Source organism: Aspergillus affinis, assembly GCF_023601865.1.
Source record: "Aspergillus affinis strain CMG 70 chromosome Unknown NODE_53_length_213089_cov_87_399433, whole genome shotgun sequence".
Lineage (NCBI taxonomy): Eukaryota > Fungi > Ascomycota > Eurotiomycetes > Eurotiales > Aspergillaceae > Aspergillus > Aspergillus affinis.
This window is the reverse complement of record NW_026515834.1, coordinates 57,678-77,342: the sequence shown is the minus strand read 5'-3', so window position 1 is coordinate 77,342 and position 19,665 is coordinate 57,678. Positions and strand designations below refer to the sequence as shown.

Here is a 19,665-nt window from a genome sequence, read left to right as displayed (position 1 = left end):
TTGGTTCTGTCTCGAAGAGGTTATGCGCACCAACCGGGGCTGCACGGAATGAAAATACCCGTTGAAAGGTCTTTTGGCTATAGAGGTCTAGGCTGTCGTTCTATGCTCTTGTAATGAAGGGAGTGGGAAATATTTGGATTATATTCCCCCCTTTCTTTTCTTTTCCTATACCACGTCGAGTCAGTCAATTCTACAAGGGGTTTCAAGGCCTGTATAGGTGATGCCATTTTGCTGCTTCCTTCAAGGATAGATTTAAGTATGAATAATCTATACCATCATTTTTCGTACAGCATTTAAATGTCGTATCGTGGAACTCCGGCCTTTCGCTGCCGGGTTCTCATGAGATCTTCTTCAGTTGCACTTCGCGAGACTAAATGAGAATTTTCAATATCTGTCGCTCGACAAGACGAAATCAATGAAGGGAGGAAAATCGAAAGAACATGTATGCAAAATGGGTATAGGAAGACTCACCAATACCCAGAGTTCACCATCAACAGAATCCAATTTCCCTATACGGAAACAAGTTTAGCCTCCTCAAGACGAAGTGGGGAAGAATTGCCAAGGACGCCATCGTCCAGCCAAAAATGAGTCAGCGGCCAAGCATTCACAGTGTCAGTCTGGCGCACTAGCTAGCTAATCAGAAATTGGTCAGGGGGTGTCGGACATTCGGCGTTTGACAAGTCCACCTCGAGCACCGCGGCCGACAATGCGTCCCAAGCTCCCCTTCAAGAAGCCTCGGAGTCGTGCGAAAGACGGGCCGGCGTTTGTATTCGTGGATCATGCCGACAGCCTTTCGCTGGCGTCTAGCGATAAGGATGCCAGGGCTTTGATCCGGCGGCAAGCAGCGCGCTCAGGATGCAAGCGTCGTCGGGACGAGTATGCGAGTCAGGAGCATATCGATCCTCTGCGAGGGCTTGACGCGGTTGCTACAACACACAGCGAAACCTCAGACGAAAGCGACGACACGTGGAGCCGGGGTATACTGTGTGAGGTGTCGAACCCCAGCCCTCGGCCTCAGCCCTCGTACAATGGATACGATACCCTGCGGGTGAAGTATAATTTCGACATCACCGATCTCACCAGTTTCACCGACGTAGACCTGGGCCGAATAGCTTATCTGTCGCTGCGAGATCAGCCCACTCGCCTCGTTAGTCTCCTGCAGAAGCGATCGTCTTCGTTCCTGGCTTTCCTGCCCAGTCGATACGGCTCTAGGGCTTATCTGGATGATGCTATGCATTGTGTTGCTGCAAGGGCTGGCCAGATGCTCGGCTTTCCGGTTAGGGCTTCGACTCTCTCCATGCTCTACGTCAAGGCCCTGCGCAGTTTACAACATGCTATCCTGGATCGAACAGAATGTCTAGGGCCCGATGTGTACTGCGCGACACGTTTGCTAGCCCTCTACGAGGTAAGTCATATCCATTCGTTCTGAGCGCCAGTCATGACGGGGCTCGCGTAGTTGCTTGGCTTGCCAGACGCAAACCACTGGGTCCATCACAATCGCGGTGGACTTAAGCTTGTTGAGGTCAGGGGCCCGGAGAATCATACAACCAGATTTGACAGGATGCTCATCAAAAGTCAAGGGCCATCTATTGTAAGTTTATCCTTGGGAAAAAAAAAAAAAAAAAACAACCTCTACAATCCGGGTGCTTACGTCGCACAAGGTAATCGACGGCATGTATCGAAAAGAAGCGTCAATGTTCGAAGCCCCAGAATGGCAGAAGTTCTTTAAACACGCATCCACCGCGGAAACAGATACAGATTTGAGTCTCTGGTGGGAGCTCTTCGGGGCCATCAGTTTCATGCCGGGTATTCTCAAGGACATGAGGCTTCTCTTCAAAGATTTCTCATCTACCCCCGAATACAAAAAAAGAGCCACAGAGATTCTTGAACGAACAAGGAATATGCACTGCGCTTTACATGAAGGCCATACGTGCTATCACCGCCGTCTCCCACATCTACCGTCCCTCTTCGACCTCCCCGTCTCCGCCGAGTCTTCGGATCGCGTGCGACTCCGCGGGTTCTTCCTCTATGTCATCATGTATATCAGCCGTGTTCTGGCGACGCTTTCTCCCGACGAAGCTGAGCGGGCGGCCAGCGAATTCGAGGCTCAAGCATTTGCCACGCGGACTTTACTCATCGAAGAGATGAGTGCGAAGCTTGATCCGGCTATGACTTGGCATCTTGAGCAGCGAAATGCCCTGCCTTATTCGATTCTGCGAACGGGGGATGAGTGGCTGTCAGATGGAGATCCTCGAATGTCTTGGGAAGAGCTGAAAGCTTTTCTGCAGCAGCGGTGGCTGAGATGGGAGGATTCGTGGAGAGACGGAGTCCTGGCAGCAGAGTTGACTGTGAGCGAGGTCTTTGATTAATACTGTCTATCTCAAGATAAAGTTAGTCTCTGCTTCTGTACGCATCCAGAACTAGTCACTGGGATATAGGGAAGTCTCAAATAAAGATTCAGATTCCAAATTTGCGCAATAAGCATTCATTAGGTCACACATTCCAATAAATCAACGCTCCCTAACTGATATACATAAAGAATTGACGTCTCAAATGACACGCCAATAAAATCTGTCAGTTCGTAATCGAGACAACCTTGTTGTAAAAGACCGTATCCCTTCTCAGGACGAGGTTCTGAGCAATCCACCGCCCCGAATCCTCCCTCGAGATGGTGTATCCGATGGCCTTGTAGATGGGCCCGGTTTCGGGGTCCTCGAGACCGACACGAACCCTCTTGGTCGTTACTCCATCGACCAATACGCTCGGACGAACTATGGTGAAGGTTTCCTTGCTCGCTACGAGCAGGTCTTCCATCGCCCTCTTGTCCGCCGTCGGGACATTCAGCAAGTAACCGTAGAGCGGCAACAGGGCGAGTGGGTAATTGCGCCCAAATCGAGACATGCCCAGCCCGCTACAAGCGACGATGTAGGGGCTCCCAGAGACCCCGTTGCTGCGCAGCCGATTCAGGGCCTCGATCAGCGTCTTCATGCCTTTCTGGCAAACTTGCGGGTCGTCCAGCGTCAGGCTGATTCCGTTCATGACAGGTTTCGCGCCGATGGTGGTGATGACGGCGTCGACTAGGTGGCCATCCTCGCGCTGGAGGCACCTTGACACGGCTTCGACATCGTGCGCGTTTCCCTCGACGATTGTGAGGTTGGGTTCATCCGGGAAGATAGCCGACAGCTTGGAGGATTCTCGACAGAGGGCGATGCCACGGTCCCCAGACAGGAGGGTGTGCTTGAGGGCAGCGAGGCCCACCCCGGTGCTGGCGCCAAAGAATGCGATCGTCTGAATGTCGCTCATCGTGTGGACTGATCGGCTGATGGAGTCGAAGTGGAGAAGTGTCGATCCCTTATTTCACGATAGATAACAGTTATAACTCCGTGGAATCAACAAGCTGAGAAGGTGTTGGCAAGAGCGATGCTGGAGCGACTTGATGCGTTTTATTCCATCCTCCACACTGGACGAATCCATACCTTTTATCTTCACTTTCCAGCGGCTTGAATGAGGAGAAGGAGCGAGAAGGGACCGAGCCTTCTCGCGCTTTTCTCGCGCGGACTGGCGATTGGATGTCAGCGACGAGATGACCGACCCACTCGCGCAGTTCTCGGGGCCACTGCGATGCGACCGAAGGAAACTGGCAAACGCAGCGGATCGCGATCGCAACGAGCCTCCAGATGTCGCGCGAGGCACCCGACCCAAACACCACGTCTCTCTCAGCCAAACCCCTTTCGACTCCGAAACTCCGCAGCTGTATCGTCTGTCGCGCCCGAAAAGTCCGGTGCGATAAGCTCTCGCCCTGCTCGAACTGCCGTCGCGCGAATATCGCCTGCGTCGTCCCCTCCTCCCACCGCAGTCCACGATGGGCTCGTCGTCTCGAACGCGTTGCCAACGATGCCGCCGCACAGCCCGAACCGGCGACGACTCAGGTCATGGAGAGATTGCGAACACTGGAGAACCTGGTCAAGGAGCTGAGAGGGCAGCTGGAACAGGCAAACGCTGCTGTCGCTCGGTCGGGGGCGGGCAGCTCTGGAGTCAACTCTCCGGAAGACCTGACTCACGATCATGATGTCGATCACCAGCGAAGCCTGTCTGGTGGGACCACGCAGAATGATGTTCAGGTTCGGGTCGGCAGACTGGTCGTGCAAGACCAGGATCGCACTCGCTACGTGAGCAGCGGCTTCTGGTCCCGCGTCAACGACGAGGTACGCCGGTCTGTCCCAGTGTAGTCTCGCATGGCATCCATACTGACTTCCTTGTCTTCAGATAGATGGCTTGAAAATCGACAGTGAGCACTTCGACTTCGACGGTTACGATACCTCGGAAGACGAGTCATCGCCAGGCAAATCCCCATCTACCCAAGAACTCGACCGCACGCCGTCCGAACGCCATGCATTCCTGTTTCGACACAATCTCAACCCTTCCGCTGTGGACCTGCGTGAATTACACCCTTTGCCGTCTCAGATCCCATACTTCCTTGACGTCTTTTCGGAGAATATCAACTCCATCGTTCGGATCGTTCACGGTCCGACCGTGGCGAAGATGATTCGTGATCTGCGCGGCCAACCCATGTCCAGCCTGACGCCCTCCAACGAGGCTCTGATGTTTGCGATCTACTATGCTACAGTCACCTCCATGGAGGAGGAAGAGGTAAGTCGTGAGACTGGACCTATCTTGTCTGAGACTATACTCATGTTCCTACATCAGTCCATGACCAATTTCGGAGCGGCCAAGAGCGATCTCAATCTCAAATACCGACTGGGACTCGAGCATGCATTGGCGAAGGCGGATTTTCTCAACGCGCCCAATCTCATCCTGGTCCAGGCATTGGCTATCTTTCTCTGCGTCGCTCGCCGTCACGACAGCCCCAGATTCGTCTGGATGATGGCGGGAATCGCCATCCGCATAGCCCAGGCCCTTGGATTGCAGCGCGACGGCTCTCACTTCAAGCACCTGACACCGTATGAGGTCGAAATGCGACGGCGAGCCTGGTGGGCCCTCTGTCTGATTGACGTGAGGGCATCGGAGGACCAGGGAACGGACTACACGATCGCATACGGCAGTTTCGACACGAAGCTTCCTCTCAACCTCAACGACGCAGACATCGGGCCTGAAACCGCTGAAATGCCGCCAGCGCGCCAGGGTCTCACGGACATGACGCTCCCCCTCGTCTCGTACGAAACCTCCAATCTCACAAAAGAGATGATGACCCGCAGCGTCAAGGACGGCGCATCCAGCATGGAAGAACAGGACCGTCTGCTCGGCGAAATTTACGCGAAGCTGGATCGAGGCTACCTGCGATATTCAGTGGAGTCGGACAATATTGCCTACTGGGCTACAACCGTCAGCACGCGCCTTATGATGGCGAAGATGGCCCTTTTGATTTACCTCCCGATTCTCTCGCCTTCCGCCGGCGAGCAGTTCTCCGAGGCAACTCGCGCAAAGCTGTTTGTCGCATCGATCGAGATCGCGGAGTACAATCATGCCCTGAACGCTGAGCCGGCGTGCCGGCACTGGCGCTGGGTCTTTCAAACCTACACCCATTGGTATGCCATCGTCTTTCTCTTGCTTGAGATCACCCGACGGTCGTGGTCGCCTCTTGTTGAGAGGGCCTGGGTAGCACTTCATAGCCAATGGTTGATCCCAGCTCAATCACACATGGACAAGAACCTGCGCATCTGGATTCCTCTGCGAAAACTTATGGCTAAGGCGCGGAAACATCGCGACGTGGAGATTGAGCGTCTCCGAGGTGATCCTCAGGATGCCGACCGGCTGGAAACCGGAGATCACGACTTGCCTGTCCCGATGAGCTGTGGGCCGTTTCCTAATGGCTCCGATGCTGTCCATCTGTTTGATAACCGTTGGCGTCAGCTAGTCGGGGCCGCACGGGAAACTGGGGGCCATATGGAAATGACTGATGCGTCAACGCTAGATACCAGGCCCCCGGAGCAGCTGGCTTCTACAGTCCAGCCAGAAGCCAGCTCTTTCCCCGCGTGGGGTGTTCCTGGCAATTCAGTGTCCATTCCTACCTTCGACTCGTCTTATCCTGATGTCGATGCAATTTCTGGATTACGGGATCTGACAAATGATGTACACACGTTCATACCGTCGGTTGGCCCCGGCGACGTTCCCCTGGATCAAGCCCTGACTAGCGATTCTCACGACGCTTCCTTTGGCCCTGGCTTTGTTCCCTGGTCATGGGATGATGCTATTGATGTTAATATGGACCTGGATGGTGAGGTGAACTGGCTTGATTGGCTCAACTCTACCAAGAATGTGGAATGAAGTAGGCCAGGCAAGAAATACCTAGATCAATCCTCATTATTTCGTTCGACATCGCCCTAGTTCTTGTGCTATATAGCTCAAATTCACGATCCTGAGCGATCTAATCATCGAGGACGAGTCCAGCAGCCCGTCGTGTTCTTAATATCTACCCTTAGATTCTCCGATGCGTCATGGGTACAAACTGTGCAGCACTGACTTTATCCTACCAACCCTCCAAACACCGAAACGGCCTAGACCGAGGCTTCTCTACTTAGTTCTATCGAGGAACAAATCAGGCTTTCAACGTTAGCAACGACGTGGTCGCCACCGTGGAGCTACCCCGGATCCAAACAAATAATGACGTCACCATATTGCGATCCGTCCTACCGTGTCGAGACTCCCCTTGTCCCATTCTCCTTCATATATCCTAGCAGTGTGTGCTTGATTACACTGGATCAAATACCCCGTCTATTGAGTCCCCTGTCAACCACGATGTTGACCTGTCCGCTCATCAGAAGCACCGGCCCAACGGCCCGCCGATACTTTCTTCAAGGCATCGTGTCTCATCATCCAGCATACGCTTCTCCCATCTCTCTTCCCTCTCGAGAACAGCCTCCTCTCTCGTCTCATTCCCAAGCCATCAATACTCCCGCTGTGGTAGAAGACTTTGACCGCACGGTCCTCAACCCCGAACAGCACGAAACCTGCAAATGGGGCACCGACGACGCCGTTGCGAGCCATCAGTCCTCCTACGACCCGTCCATGACTTCCCCCGAGATCGAGTACACGGCTGAAGAGGCCGAGTTCAAGCTCGAGGGCCAAGATCACTCTCCGCTGTACGTTAGCCCGGCTAATCGTGAAGTCAGCGAGTTGCTGGATCCCATGGTCGGAGGGGCTGTTCATTGCGCGGATCGCTTGGGCCCGAGCGCACGGGGCTGGACGAACAAGCATAAGGTCGTTCGGGTCAGGGATTTTCCTGGGAGTCGCTGGAAGCAGTATGAGAAGGCGTTGGAGAAGTTGAAGGCGGCGAGGGAGGCAGGCAATGCTCCCAAGGATGTCAAGGCTTGATGCGGAGTACTGGTATTGTGTTTGGGGTTATAGTTATTAGCAGAATATATCAGAATGAATAAACACATTTCTCTGTATATGCTGTTCAAGGAATCTGTAGTCTGCCTAGTTTGTTTCTCGCAGTCGTCTTCAATTCTCCAGCGACCGCACCGAATCTACCACATAGGAACCAGAACACAAGCACGGACAAATACTATAACTAATAGATCAGTCCACACAGTGCAGACCTCTCATCCCCCGCAATAAAACACGCGACAAACGATCCAACTGCAACCCAAAAAAACTGCCTTCATTGGTCCAGGCTGAACTCCAGGGTTCATCAGACCGCAGCGATCGACCCTGCAGAGCCAATCAGCACCACGCCAACCACACGATGGATTCAACTTCGCCCCAGAATTGCCCGGATGGTCGGCGATGCGACTAGCATATGAACCCTGGAATGACATCATCGGAGCTGCTGGCACCAATCTCCGTTCAAATTAGCAGCGCATTGCCCTACTGATCCCTGGCGCCTGGGACCGTTGGACTGTGCCTTGTCACGGAAGGATGGAAGGAAGGGTTGGCGTTGCATGGCGTGGTATGACCTGGGGTATAAATTGGAGATGAACCTAGGGTGTTTTTTACTAGAGTCTAAATTAGACGTCACGTCACGTCTTTATACATATTTTGTATTCCACTGTTGAGGCTATTCCAACACACTAAACCACAACTACATTCTATACTTCACATACTCTGTCCAGTCCCCAGTCCTTTCACCATGGGCCTCTTCTCCAAAAACAAAGACCAAACATCCCACTCTCAGCCCGAAGAAAACCAAAAAGATACCAAAGACAAGAAACCTCTCGCCGATCCCTCCTACACATGGGGCATCACGCCGACCGCAGAACACACGTCCACCGACCCATACATGGACAAGAACCATCCCGTGCATAAGATTCCGCTGGAGAAACAAGAGAAGATGCGCAAGAAAAGAATCGATCCCGTGGCCAAAGCGGAGATGGACGAGGCGTTGAAGGGGGAAGGTGGATTCTGGGCTAAGTTCGCGGGGACGAGTATGGGTGGGGGATGGATTAAATGACCTTTCTATTATCTTCGTGTGCGATGTGTCTAGGTGGTTTGTTGTGATTTATCTTTCTGTTTTTTACTTCGTTGTGTTTAAGTAAGGGGGAGGATAAAAAGGGAAGAGATGATACCAGATCAAGGCAAATGAATTAATCAAATATAACCCAACTCCTACGCTCTATATATGGAATGCTCCTCTAGGCCAGTCTAGTCTATCTGTATCAGGTCATTAAAAGTGCATCACACCTACAACCGCGCAGTACCCTTCAACTTGGCCTCGATCATCTGGCCAATGCGGGGATCCACACGACTAAACATGGCGATCGTGGCATCGCGGATCTGAGGCGGCACGCTCTCCAGCGTCTCGGACACGTTCGCGATCCACTTGCGTCGCTCGGTCTCGTCGAACACCTTGGTCCAGAGCTCGCGCGGCTGCACAAAGTCCTCGTCGTCGACGGGGGTCTCGTTGAGACCCAACACGCCGCCAGACCGCAGGAACTCGTTGTGGCGCACCTCCTGCACGGTCTGCGTGCGGACACCCGGCGTCAGCGTGCTGCGCACGTAGTTCGGGTCGCCGTTGTAGTTGTTCGTCATGGTCATCTTGCCGTCACGCTCGAAGGGCGCGTACACGGGGCAGACGGGGCGGTTGGAGGGCAGCTGCGTGTAGTTGGCACCGAGACGGTAGCGCTGCGCGTCGGGGTAGGCGAACATGCGGGCTTGGAGCACTGGAGGGAAGTCAGTTTGGGAGTCTGGAGGGACAGGGCGAGAGTTAGACATACTGGGATCGGGGGTCATGGCGACACCGGGGACCATGTTGGAAGGAGAGAACGCGGCCTGCTCAATCTCGGCGAAGAAGTTGCCCGGCTGGGTGGCACGTCAGTATTTACTGTCGGGCATGAGTTCAAAAAGGGAGAGCCGCTCACGTTCTTGTTCAGAGTCATCTGGCCAACCTCGATCAAGGGGAAGTCCTTGTGAGGCCAGATCTTGGTGATATCAAAGACGGCGCGGCCGTAGGTCTCGGCCTGCTCGGGCTCCATGACCTGGACGTACAGCTTCCAGGCGGGGTGCTCACCGCGCGCGATGGCATCCCAGAGGTCCTGGGTGTGGAATTCGGGGTTGGCACCAGCCATGCGCGTGGCGTCGTCGGGCTTCATGTTCGTCATAGGCGTGACGGGGCGGAAATGGAACTTGCAGTAGCGGAACTTGCCGTCGGCGCCGACCAGCTTGAAGGTGTGCACGCCGAAACCGGTCACGCGGCGGATCGAGTCGGGGATACCGCGGGAGCCAAAGAGGTGCATGAGAGTGTGGACACTCTCGGGTTGGTTGGCGTGGAAATCCCAGAACTGGAAAATGGTCAGTCGGAGAGCAACGCCGAGGGATCAAAGGAACGGTGCTTACCATGCCCCAGTCGGGACGGTTCGTGGCCGGGTGCTTCTTGTGACTCCGGTTGAGGGAGGGGAAGCGGACGGGGTCGCGAACGAAGAAGACGGGCTGCTGACGGTTAGAGCTGGTGCAAATTAACCGGGGCAACTGAGACATACAACATGGTTTCCGACAATGTCGTGGTTACCCTCCTCGGTGTAGAACTTGACCGAGAAGCCACGGACGTCGCGCACGGTGTCGGCGCTGCCCTTCTCACCGCCAGTGGTGCTCAGACGGAACAGAACGGGCGTCTTCTTGCCAACGCCGTTCATGAACTTGGCGCAGGTAAGGTGGGAGATGTCGTTGGTGACCTCGAATTCACCCCAGGCACCGGCGGCCTTGGCATGGACGACCCTGCAGGATGTCAGCGCTAAGCACAATCAAGATCGCGAAGATAAAGTAATAATTGGGTACCTTTCCGGAATCCGTTCCCGGTTAAAATGCGTCAGGGTCTCGATGAGAAGAGTGTCGCCAAGGGTCGTAAGACCGCCACCGCCATAGGTGGGCAGGGTCTGAGCGACCGAAGGGTCAGGAAGAGGTTGGCCTGCACAGCTGGTTAGTCAAAAGTTCGGCAATCGGAGCAAGATAAGCTTTCAACGTGCCTTCGGCCAGGGTGTAGACGGGCTTAGACATGATGGGATCTGGCACAGCGGATGTCCAAAGATGCAAATGACAAACGAGGATGGAGAAAATCTCGCTGGCACACTGGGGAGCTCCATTTCATTTATATCAACAATGAAAACCCACCTCTCCCGTCCCAACACGACCGAAACCCACAATCATCCTCGGGCACCCGACCGACGCGGCCGCGCATTGACGAAGAAATTTCTGTTGATAACAGTCCGAGACAATTCCGGACCCTTCTAGCGCCAAAAGTGGATGAAGCCGGCCAGGTTTCCTATCTCATGAGGGGAACTTTGCAATATTTTTAGGGTTTCCCCTCACGAGGGGAAGCTGCGTGAGGGGCGTCCCACGTAAGCTGCAAGCCACCGGCTGTGATTGGCCACTGGGGAGACCTGTGGCTGGGCGCGGCCCGTCCGATTAGCGGCCGACATTTGACCGAATCTCTGCCGGGTGTCGGTGTCAGCCACACTGCAAAAGAAACAAACGCCGCCGTATCGAAGGTGCCCCGTTGCTACCTTAGCCAGGGTCTGCCTTCTGTCTGCCCTTTGTCTGCCGTCATACCGTCATACTCCTGCGGTGTCACCATTTTCCTCTTCGGATCAGACGGGACCACGGAAGACGGCACTGAGTTGGAGAATGAATCGAGTTGAGTTCAGTTGAGGTGATTTCATGTCATGGAGAAAACCTCTCAATATGGTGTTCGTAGAATATATAAAGACGACGGGTTGAGCTTCAATGGACTGTATCTCATCAGCATCGCATCAACACAATTCTCAACATTTCCAATACTTGCAATAACCCATCTCTTGTCTTTCTTCACTCTTCGAATTTCTTCATACCTTAATCTTTATACCAAGTCTTTCAAGCTCAAAACATCATCATGTCTGCAGTGACCAACGGATCCCAGTACGACTTCATCATCGTCGGCGGAGGTACTGCTGGAAACACTATTGCAGGTCGTCTGGCCGAAAACCCCAATGTCCACGTCCTGGTGATCGAGGCCGGTATCGACAACCCTCATGAGGTGGAGGACATCACCACCCCCTCCAAGGCCTTCGGTCTCCGCGGCAGCAAGTATGACTGGGCCTACAAGACCACCATGATCAAGCGCGAGGACTACGAGCGGGTGGAGAAACCCAACACTCGCGGCAAAGTCCTCGGCGGCAGCTCCTGCGCCAACTACTTCACCTGGATTCCCGGGTCCAAGGCCACGTTCGACGACTGGGAGGAGTTCGGTGGTCGCGACTGGACCTGGGACAATTGTGTGGAGTATCTCCGCAAATGTGCGACGTATCATGACGACGAGAAGCTATACCCCTCAGACCTGTCCAAGATCGGGACTGGTGGGCCTCTGCAAATTTCCCATGCGGAGCTCGTCCCCGAAATGCAGCACTTCCGGGATGCCCTCACCCAGGCGTGGGTGTCTAGCGGAGAGCCTCTGTCTGAGGACATCTTCTCCGGCGAGATGCACGGACTCACCCACTGTGTGGATACCATCTACAAGGGTCAGCGACAGGGTAGTTTCCTGTACCTGTTGAACAAGCCCAACGTGACCGTCCTGTCCTCGGCGCAATCGAAGCGTCTCATCATCGACTCGGCCACCCGCGTCTGCTCCGGCGTCGAAGTCATCAACCCGGCCACGGGCGCCGAGACCAGCGTGTATGCCACCCGCGAGGTCATCCTCTCGCAAGGTGTCTTCGAAACGCCCAAGCTGCTGATGCTTAGCGGAGTGGGTCCCGCAGAGGAGCTCTCCAAGCATGGAATTGATGTCATCCTGGATTCCCCGCACGTTGGTCAGCACCTTCTGGACCACCCCATCGTTCCTTTCGTGTTGCGGATTAAGGACGGCTTCGGTCTAGACGACCACCTGCTCCGCGCGGGTCCCGCCAACGACGCCGCCGTTGCTGCCTACCGACGCGACAAAACCGGGCCCGTCGGTTCCGGTCTGCTGGAACTGGTCGGCTTCCCCCGTATCGACGAGCGGTTGAACCAGTACCCAGCCTACCAGGAGGCGAAGGCCGCTAACCAGGGCCTGGACCCGTTCGGACCGGGCGGCCAGCCTCACTTCGAGCTGGATTTCGTGGGCATGTTCAGCTCCGCGTTCCAGTGGCATTACCCCGTCCCCAAACAGGGCAACTACATGACCGTTATTGTGGATCTGCTGCGACCCGTGTCGGAGGGCGGCGAGGTCACTCTGAACAGCTCAAACCCTCTGGTGCAGCCCAACATCAACCTCAACTTCTTCGGCAGCGACCTGGACGTGCTGGCCATGCGCGAGGGTGTCCGTTGGACCTACGATGTATTGACCAAGGGTTCTGGGTTCAAGGACATCGTAGAGCAGGAGTACCCATGGGAGATGCCGCTACACTCGGACGAGGCGATGAACAAGGCCGTTTTGGAGCGCAGTCAGACCGGCTTCCGTAAGTTTTGGTCAACCATTCCTAGTATCATCGCGTTGCTAACTTGTTGTAGATCCCTGCGGAACGGCTCGTCTGTCGAAGAGTGTCCACCAAGGTGTGGTTGACTCGAAGCTTCGCGTGCATGGCATCCGGAACCTGCGCGTCGTCGATGCATCTGTGATTCCGGTCATTCCCGACTGTCGTATTCAGAACTCTATCTATATGATCGGAGAGAAGGTGAGAGGCGATGAATCCATGAATGAGAATCGGACTAACGGATATGATAGGGCGCCGACATGATTAAGGCTCAGCACAAGGATCTGTATGAGATGAAGAATATTGCGTATTCTGTGCCCAGTCGATTGTAAGAGGACCGGGAGAGGAGAATGGGACGGCGTTGCTGAAATTGAAATCTAAAATTGGGAAATTGGAAAGTTGGGAAGTTCAGGGAGTTGAAGAAGGCGAGAAGGACATGCGGGGAAATTGTCACCTACTGATTTAATCTCAACTTTGTCTTTTGTAACCAGAACTTCCGACCGATAACCAGAATCGGGTCTCGTGGCGCAATGGTAGCGCGCTAGCTTCCGGTGCTAGCGGTTGTGCGTTCGAGTCGCACCGGGATCGTTTTTTTATTTTATTTTTTAAATATTTCTTCTTTGCCCATAGCCAGTATGGTCGATGTATCAGGTTTAGGAACTTTAGAACTATTGGATATTGACTATTAGATATTTGTGTTTTGATACATAGAAGCATCATTTCAATCCAAATTTTCTGCCCGGAACATATGTAACTGCCCTCCAGCGCAAGCAAAGAACTGAACAGAACAGAGAGAGTCACTGAAAGACATTAGCTATTTCTCCACTATTGCTCCTCCGCGGAAACAGTTCCATGCTAGGTTTATTGAAAAAGGCTCTGTGGACAATTGGCGGGGTGATCCTCACCCGCTGAAGGAATTATCCTTTGATCGTTTGACATCCCTGTGCATCTGGCTTGGTGACTACGATGAAAGTAAACACATTCCCATCTTCAGGCGCCCTGGCTTAAGAGGTTGGTGATCGTGCCAAAGAATACGACCCTACCCGACGGTGTGGAGCATCATTCCAAATTTTTGGTAAATAAGATGGTAAAGCACATTCCGGTATGTTGTTGTCCCTGCGTTTCTTGTCTGCCCTGCTCACTGACCGGTTGCATGACTGTACATGGAATCTTTACCCGCGTCTAGAAAAACCGATCTTTGGGATGTGAAGCCAAGTCGCCGTTTTCTGAATTGGCTCATGAAACGGATGCCCAAGCTGCAGGTTTTCGATGCCCCGAAAAATAATGGCCATCAGAATTGGTTGTGAATGAAATGACTTTCATTACTTTGGTCCCGCTGGATCCGCCAAACCCTCACTAGAGGAAAGTTCCGGAGATCTCTATAAGAAGAAAAATATTTCCTCAATTTGAGTTGAAAACTCCATCTATAACTCTCTATGTATATCCATCCTTCTTTTCCCTTCCTCAACTGACATTTCCCTTGCCAAGTACTAAACCAGCAACATCATGGCAACCGTTATGACAGCAGAGCTCCTCGGAATTATCTTCATGTTCCTTCAGTACTATTCGGTGGACATAACCTGACCCCCCAAACATTGGATGTACCCTTGCATCCTCGTGAATAAGCTCTGGTGTCGAGAAGCAGTGCCTAACCTTTGGAAAGATATCAGTCTTGGGACAATGACGAGATGCCGCTCTATAGAAGAACATTTCAACCTAATAGCTCCTGGCCAAAGACATTTTTATGTGAATTTTATTGAGAAAGCCGCCTTCAAAATTGGCGATGGCGATTGGGATGTCAGTGTGCTTGGTGGATTGACGTTTTCTCGCTTAAATTCCCTGAATTTATATCTTCATGCGTACAATACTAGGCCTTGGCCCCAGATTCAGGCACCCCGGCTCAAGAGCCTAGCGCTCTTTGTGAGCGGTCTCTGGTGCTTTCGTTGTCAGTATTATGACGTAGAGGAGATGCTGAAGAGAATCCCGGCATGTTCTGCTCTATCCTCTTGTTTTCTCTAATTTCGTTTTCTTTCTTGTTACTTTCTATTTTACCCTCTTACTGATGCATTGAGTGTAGGACTTTTTCCCGGATTTAGACGAGCTTACGTTTTCCTCTAACTTTGAACATTGTGAAGATACAATGGAACTGCTCTGAAAGCGGCTGCCGAAGTTAAAGGCATTTAATGTCAAATTTGATTTGGAGAAAGAGGACTGAGAAGAAGACTGGGAAGAGGACCAAAATGAAGGGAGGTAGGACTGGTGATTATCGGGGCTGATGTCGTGGTGAAAAGCTTTTCAGTAGTTTTACTTGTTCTATTTAGTTCGTGTATTGGGTTGGAGAGCAGCCTAAAAATATTCTGGAAAGAAGAGCCGAAAGGAAAAATGCTGCACAGGTCTCTATATTTGCAAATAGGTTCTAGGTTATCCAACAATCACAACATCCTTAACTATATGTCTGGCATCAACAACTGCCCAGGCACCAATATAACTACTTAGCATCCCCCAAACCCAGTAGGTCAAGTAGTTAATAAATATTCCATGAAAAAGAAAGAGTTACGCGTGACCAGGGCCTGCGTGCACCGTGTAGTGAATACCTCTATCCCCTATAACTCAGTCTTTAAGGAGTCAGTGAGGCTTCAAATCTGCACACTGACCTAAACTTTCTTCCTTCGCTTCTTTCCATCCTATAGCTATCTTCCAATCCATAAACGAAGTCAAAACGAATAAGGAACCATGGCGACCGAAATGACAGCCACCCAGCGTGCTCTCCACTTGCCAGAGCTTCTAGCCATCATCTTCCAGCTCATCCATCGGAGTTTGAGGTCAAGCTGTCATCACCGCCTCTTTTACGATTTCATGCTTGTGAATAAAGTCTGGTATTGGGAAGCAGTGCCCTACTTATGGAGAAACATCATCTTCACCTTTGACAAATCTATAAAATATCATTCTATTGATCACCTTTTTACCTTTGTCGCTCCTTGCCGAAGACAGTTCTATGCCGAGTTTATTGAGAAAGCCAGAGTGTACAGTCGCCATTTTGACGCCAATTCGCTCAGTGGTTTGGTCTTTTCTCGATTGAAATATCTTCTCTTCGATTTCGATGGTTTTGCCGACTGTCGTATCCCCATGATTCAGGCGCCACGACTCAAGAAGCTGGGGATATATGGTCTTCCGGGGTGGTGGGGTCCACATGAGGTGGACCAGATTCTGAAGCATGTCCCGGTATGCCTGGCTCTTTTTTTGTCCCTTTTCTTTCTTTTTTGCAACTTTCTGCTAGATTTTGCTCACTGACTGGCGTATTTCCTGGGTATAGGATCTTTTCCCAAGTTTGAAAGAGTTAGAGATTCCCCTTGCATCTCGGCCTACTCAAGATTGTATGAAAATGCTCGAGGAGCGGCTGCCGAAGATGAAACTGCTTTATTCCGTGGGTTATGGCACCCGGCTTTAGGATTACGATCCTAACTACTGGAATTGATAAAATGTGACATGTCTTCCGGCAGTGGTCGACTTTTTGCTCTGTTGTTTGCTGGCGCTGGAGAACAAGTAGCAACATGTTTTGGGAAGAAGGACTGAATCAAAAATAATGCATAGTCTCATATGTTCTAATGAGTTCTGAAACATCCAATGGCTTTAGAGTTACTGATCCTGATAACTGCTTTGGTATCAATAAAAAACCTTCCCCCCCCCCCCCCCCCCCGGGCCCCGCTGAATTCTGCAAACCCAGTAGGTCACACGGAAAAATTCAGGCGTGCCCATGGTCGGTTTGGATGCAGTGAATAACTCCTTCCTCCCTGCATGACCCCCGCCGTAGGGCTTCAACTCTCTACATACACACATCCTCTATTCATCTACCCTCCCATCACCTAAAACTAAACCAACAACACCATGGCCACCATCATGACGGCCGCCCAGCTGGTTCTCAACTTGCCAGAGCTTATCGCAATTATCTTCAATTTCCTTCTTCACCTCCCAGACGACGACATCGGCAGTCCGGATATCCTGGACGCAACCATACATCATAAATACTTCTTTTACCAATGCCTTCTTGTTAATACAGTCTGGTACCGAGAGGCAGTATCCTATCTGTGGAAAGACATCAGGAATCTCACAATGGTGAAATTTCGGTCTATAGAACAATACCTCGGCCCTATAGTTCCTGGGCGAAGACAGTTTTATGCTGACCTTATTGAGAGCGCCACTGCGGACATGTGGTCCTTTAGTGACGATGCGCTGATTGGATTGATATTCCCTCGTTTGACCTTTCTGGTTATCTATCCTGAGCCGAACCACAGTCGTGTTCCCCAGATCAATGCGCCACGACTCAAGAGTTTATGGTTCTGGACGAAGGGAGGGGGTTTTTACTTGGGTCAAAAACACGTGGTAACCGCGATGATGGAACAAATCCCGGTATGTTGCCCCTTCCATATCATTTCATTCCTTTCTATCCAGTTTTTTGCTCTCCCTGTTCACTGATTGGTAATATAATTGTGTGTAGGATCTTTTCCCGCATTTGGAAGAATTAAAGCTTTATAATGGGACTCCACCTATCCCAGGTACTGTCAGAATGCTCAGGGAGCGGCTGCCGAAGTTGAAGAATTTTTCCCCAGAAGATCAAGACGAAGCCTGGGAACAGCGGTCCGAAGAAGACTGGGAAGAAGACTCCGAAGAAGACTGGGAAGAAGACTGGGAAGAAGACTGGGAAGAAGACTGAAACAATGACTGGTAGAATTGGTGACTATTTGCACGGATATCGTGTGGAATACTTTTCTGTAGTTCCTCCTTGGCTTTGTTCTTTCCTCGCATCAGAGGGCAGCTAACGACATATCTTGAGATGAAGGACTGAATGCAAGATATTCTTGGATTTTCAGATCCACCCAAGAAGATTCAATGATCGCAATTTTCTAGAAAATACCTCAAGATCAATGTATTTACTTCTCTCCTCTAACATCTGCATGCCATCGATGCCCCTGCCAGTGCAACAGCGCCGTCGGAATAAAGCTGACGCCCATGATCAATGCCGTGATGACTCCCGAGCTGTTTGCAATGCCCACACTCTCAAACATATCCGGGAACCTGTTTCACTGAAATTAGCAATCGAACACAATCCAGTAAAATTCACGAATGGAATAAGATGAGATGTGTACCAAAAAGGCCCAATAAATCCCCACGTCGAGCGAACAAAGTTGATAAACACGCCTACACTGCCCGCATCCTGCGGATACGTATCCACCGCATACGTCGTCAACACGGTCGTCACGACCTGATTCCCAAACGCCGCAATTCCCGTGCCCACGACCGGCGTGACGGTCCATTTCCCCTGCGTCGCCTGCTCTGTACAGACCAGGAAGACTACCATCCCGGCGATGCTCACCAGGAAGCCGACGTAGCTGAGCCAGAGCCGGTACTCGGGCGCTGGCTTCTGTCCGATCCGTCGCGCCCGCGTGTTCATCCACACGTCGGACATGATACCGCCGAGTTGTTCGCCGAGGAGAGAGCCGATGATCAGACCTAGGAATTGTAGACCGAGTTGTTGGGCGTTGAGCTCGAATTTGCTCTGCAGGAGTTGGGGCACTTCGACGGAGTTGAGCACCGAGGCGAAGACGAAGACCATGGCGTAGGCGACCGCAGCCAGGAGGACGGGGATGTTGGTGAAGAGGGTGAGCGGGTGGAGGAATTCGGAGACGTTGAAGGGAGTCGGGTCGATCCGTCGGATGGCCACGTATTGGTGTTTGAAGGAGGAGGTGGTTTGCATGTCGGAGCCGAGATAGCGGGTTTCAGGACCGAAGAAGATATAGAGAATGAATTCGCACGCGTTGGTCTGGTCAAGTTAGATTGTTGTTCTGTCAGTATGAAGGGTGGCTTACGATGGCCAGGACCCAATAGATCCACTGATATCCCACGCGTTGCGCAACGAAGCCGAAAATAAAAGGACCGACGGGAACACCCAAGGTGACCATGACGGTCCAGATGCCCATGTATCGCGCTCGCTCGCGTTTGAAGAAGGTCTCCGTCACCACGGCACTGCCGAGGGCCATGGCCGGCGAGATGAAGAACGACACGAGGGCGCGACATGCCGCCATGGAGGCATAATCGGGACTCTTGGCACAGCCAATGTTACACACGCAGCTCAAGACCAAAGAGATCAGGAAAATCGGTCGTCGTCCGAATCGATGGGATAGCGGCTTCCAGAATAATGGGGCGCCGCCGAGAATGGCGATCTGGAGGGAGGTGAGGTAGCTGACTCGCTGCAGCGACACGCCGAGATCCAACGAGATGTCTTCATAGGCACAGATGATGGCGGCCGCGGTGAAAGTGCCCATGCAGGCGTGGAAGGCGACCAGACTGAGATTCGCTGCTTTCTACACGCTGTCAACGCCGGCAGTCCAGCCTCGGGATGAGGACTGCATACCTTCCAGAGCGGCCAGTTGTAGGGATCGGCCGGATCACTGCTCGGCAAAGGTTCGAGATCCAACGTGCCATGTCGTTCCAGCAGATAGGCTCGATGAGAATCCGACAGACGGCCGGTCGGGTCAACGGCTCCGAGCGCCGCTTCTGCCTTCTCGAAGTACTGGGAGTCCGACTTAGACGCCGACATCGTATGTTCCGGGGACGCCATCATGCGGGAGGTCTCGAAAGGTCAGCCCACGACAGGATGGGTCGGTCAAGGGAGCGAGAGCTATCGTGATAAAAGAGACGGACGTCGGACCTGGGGGCGGGACCGGACCGCGACGAGGACCCATCCGCACCCAGCGAAATCAATGATTCATTAAGGAAAAGACCGGGGAAAACG

At 52.5% G+C, this 19,665-nt stretch overlaps 9 protein-coding genes across 9 annotated transcripts; 6 read left to right on the top strand and 3 right to left on the bottom strand.

Moving 5' to 3' along the window:
* Nucleotides 1-706: 706 nt before the first annotated feature.
* KD926_008315 (uncharacterized protein) lies at nt 707-2,369 on the top strand (the record flags this gene model as incomplete). Its single annotated transcript, XM_053101026.1, has 3 exons — nt 707-1,405; nt 1,457-1,591; nt 1,662-2,369. 3 exons carry the CDS (start codon nt 707-709, stop codon nt 2,367-2,369), a joined length of 1,542 nt encoding a protein of 513 aa, XP_052955339.1.
* Nucleotides 2,370-2,574: 205 nt separating this feature from the next.
* KD926_008314 (NAD(P)-dependent oxidoreductase) lies at nt 2,575-3,303 on the bottom strand (the record flags this gene model as incomplete). The annotated part of the gene is made up of 1 exon (XM_053101025.1): nt 2,575-3,303. One exon carries the CDS (start codon nt 3,301-3,303, stop codon nt 2,575-2,577), a length of 729 nt encoding a protein of 242 aa, XP_052955338.1.
* Nucleotides 3,304-3,677: 374 nt separating this feature from the next.
* Nucleotides 3,678-6,285, top strand: KD926_008313 (uncharacterized protein; the record flags this gene model as incomplete). Its single annotated transcript, XM_053101024.1, has 3 exons — nt 3,678-4,205; nt 4,267-4,650; nt 4,708-6,285. 3 exons carry the CDS (start codon nt 3,678-3,680, stop codon nt 6,283-6,285), a joined length of 2,490 nt encoding a protein of 829 aa, XP_052955337.1.
* A 336-nt stretch (nt 6,286-6,621) lies between these two features.
* On the top strand, nt 6,622-7,332 carry KD926_008312 (uncharacterized protein; the record flags this gene model as incomplete). Its single annotated transcript, XM_053101023.1, has 1 exon — nt 6,622-7,332. The coding sequence occupies one exon, from the start codon at nt 6,622-6,624 to the stop codon at nt 7,330-7,332; it is 711 nt and encodes a 236-aa protein (XP_052955336.1).
* A 757-nt stretch (nt 7,333-8,089) lies between these two features.
* On the top strand, nt 8,090-8,410 carry KD926_008311 (uncharacterized protein; the record flags this gene model as incomplete). The annotated part of the gene is made up of 1 exon (XM_053101022.1): nt 8,090-8,410. The coding sequence occupies one exon, from the start codon at nt 8,090-8,092 to the stop codon at nt 8,408-8,410; it is 321 nt and encodes a 106-aa protein (XP_052955335.1).
* Nucleotides 8,411-8,640: 230 nt separating this feature from the next.
* Nucleotides 8,641-10,630, bottom strand: KD926_008310 (catalase; the record flags this gene model as incomplete). Its single annotated transcript, XM_053101021.1, has 7 exons — nt 8,641-9,119; nt 9,174-9,258; nt 9,318-9,737; nt 9,793-9,885; nt 9,936-10,170; nt 10,231-10,360; nt 10,594-10,630. 7 exons carry the CDS (start codon nt 10,628-10,630, stop codon nt 8,641-8,643), a joined length of 1,479 nt encoding a protein of 492 aa, XP_052955334.1.
* Nucleotides 10,631-11,320: 690 nt separating this feature from the next.
* KD926_008309 (GMC family oxidoreductase) lies at nt 11,321-13,207 on the top strand (the record flags this gene model as incomplete). The annotated part of the gene is made up of 3 exons (XM_053101020.1): nt 11,321-12,860; nt 12,913-13,076; nt 13,127-13,207. The coding sequence occupies 3 exons, from the start codon at nt 11,321-11,323 to the stop codon at nt 13,205-13,207; spliced, it is 1,785 nt and encodes a 594-aa protein (XP_052955333.1).
* Nucleotides 13,208-16,760: 3,553 nt separating this feature from the next.
* Nucleotides 16,761-17,586, top strand: KD926_008308 (uncharacterized protein; the record flags this gene model as incomplete). Its single annotated transcript, XM_053101019.1, has 2 exons — nt 16,761-17,282; nt 17,371-17,586. 2 exons carry the CDS (start codon nt 16,761-16,763, stop codon nt 17,584-17,586), a joined length of 738 nt encoding a protein of 245 aa, XP_052955332.1.
* Nucleotides 17,587-17,803: 217 nt separating this feature from the next.
* KD926_008307 (putative MFS multidrug transporter) lies at nt 17,804-19,494 on the bottom strand (the record flags this gene model as incomplete). The annotated part of the gene is made up of 4 exons (XM_053101018.1): nt 17,804-17,948; nt 18,020-18,693; nt 18,740-19,234; nt 19,285-19,494. The coding sequence occupies 4 exons, from the start codon at nt 19,492-19,494 to the stop codon at nt 17,804-17,806; spliced, it is 1,524 nt and encodes a 507-aa protein (XP_052955331.1).
* Between the last annotated feature and the right edge of the window lie 171 nt (nt 19,495-19,665).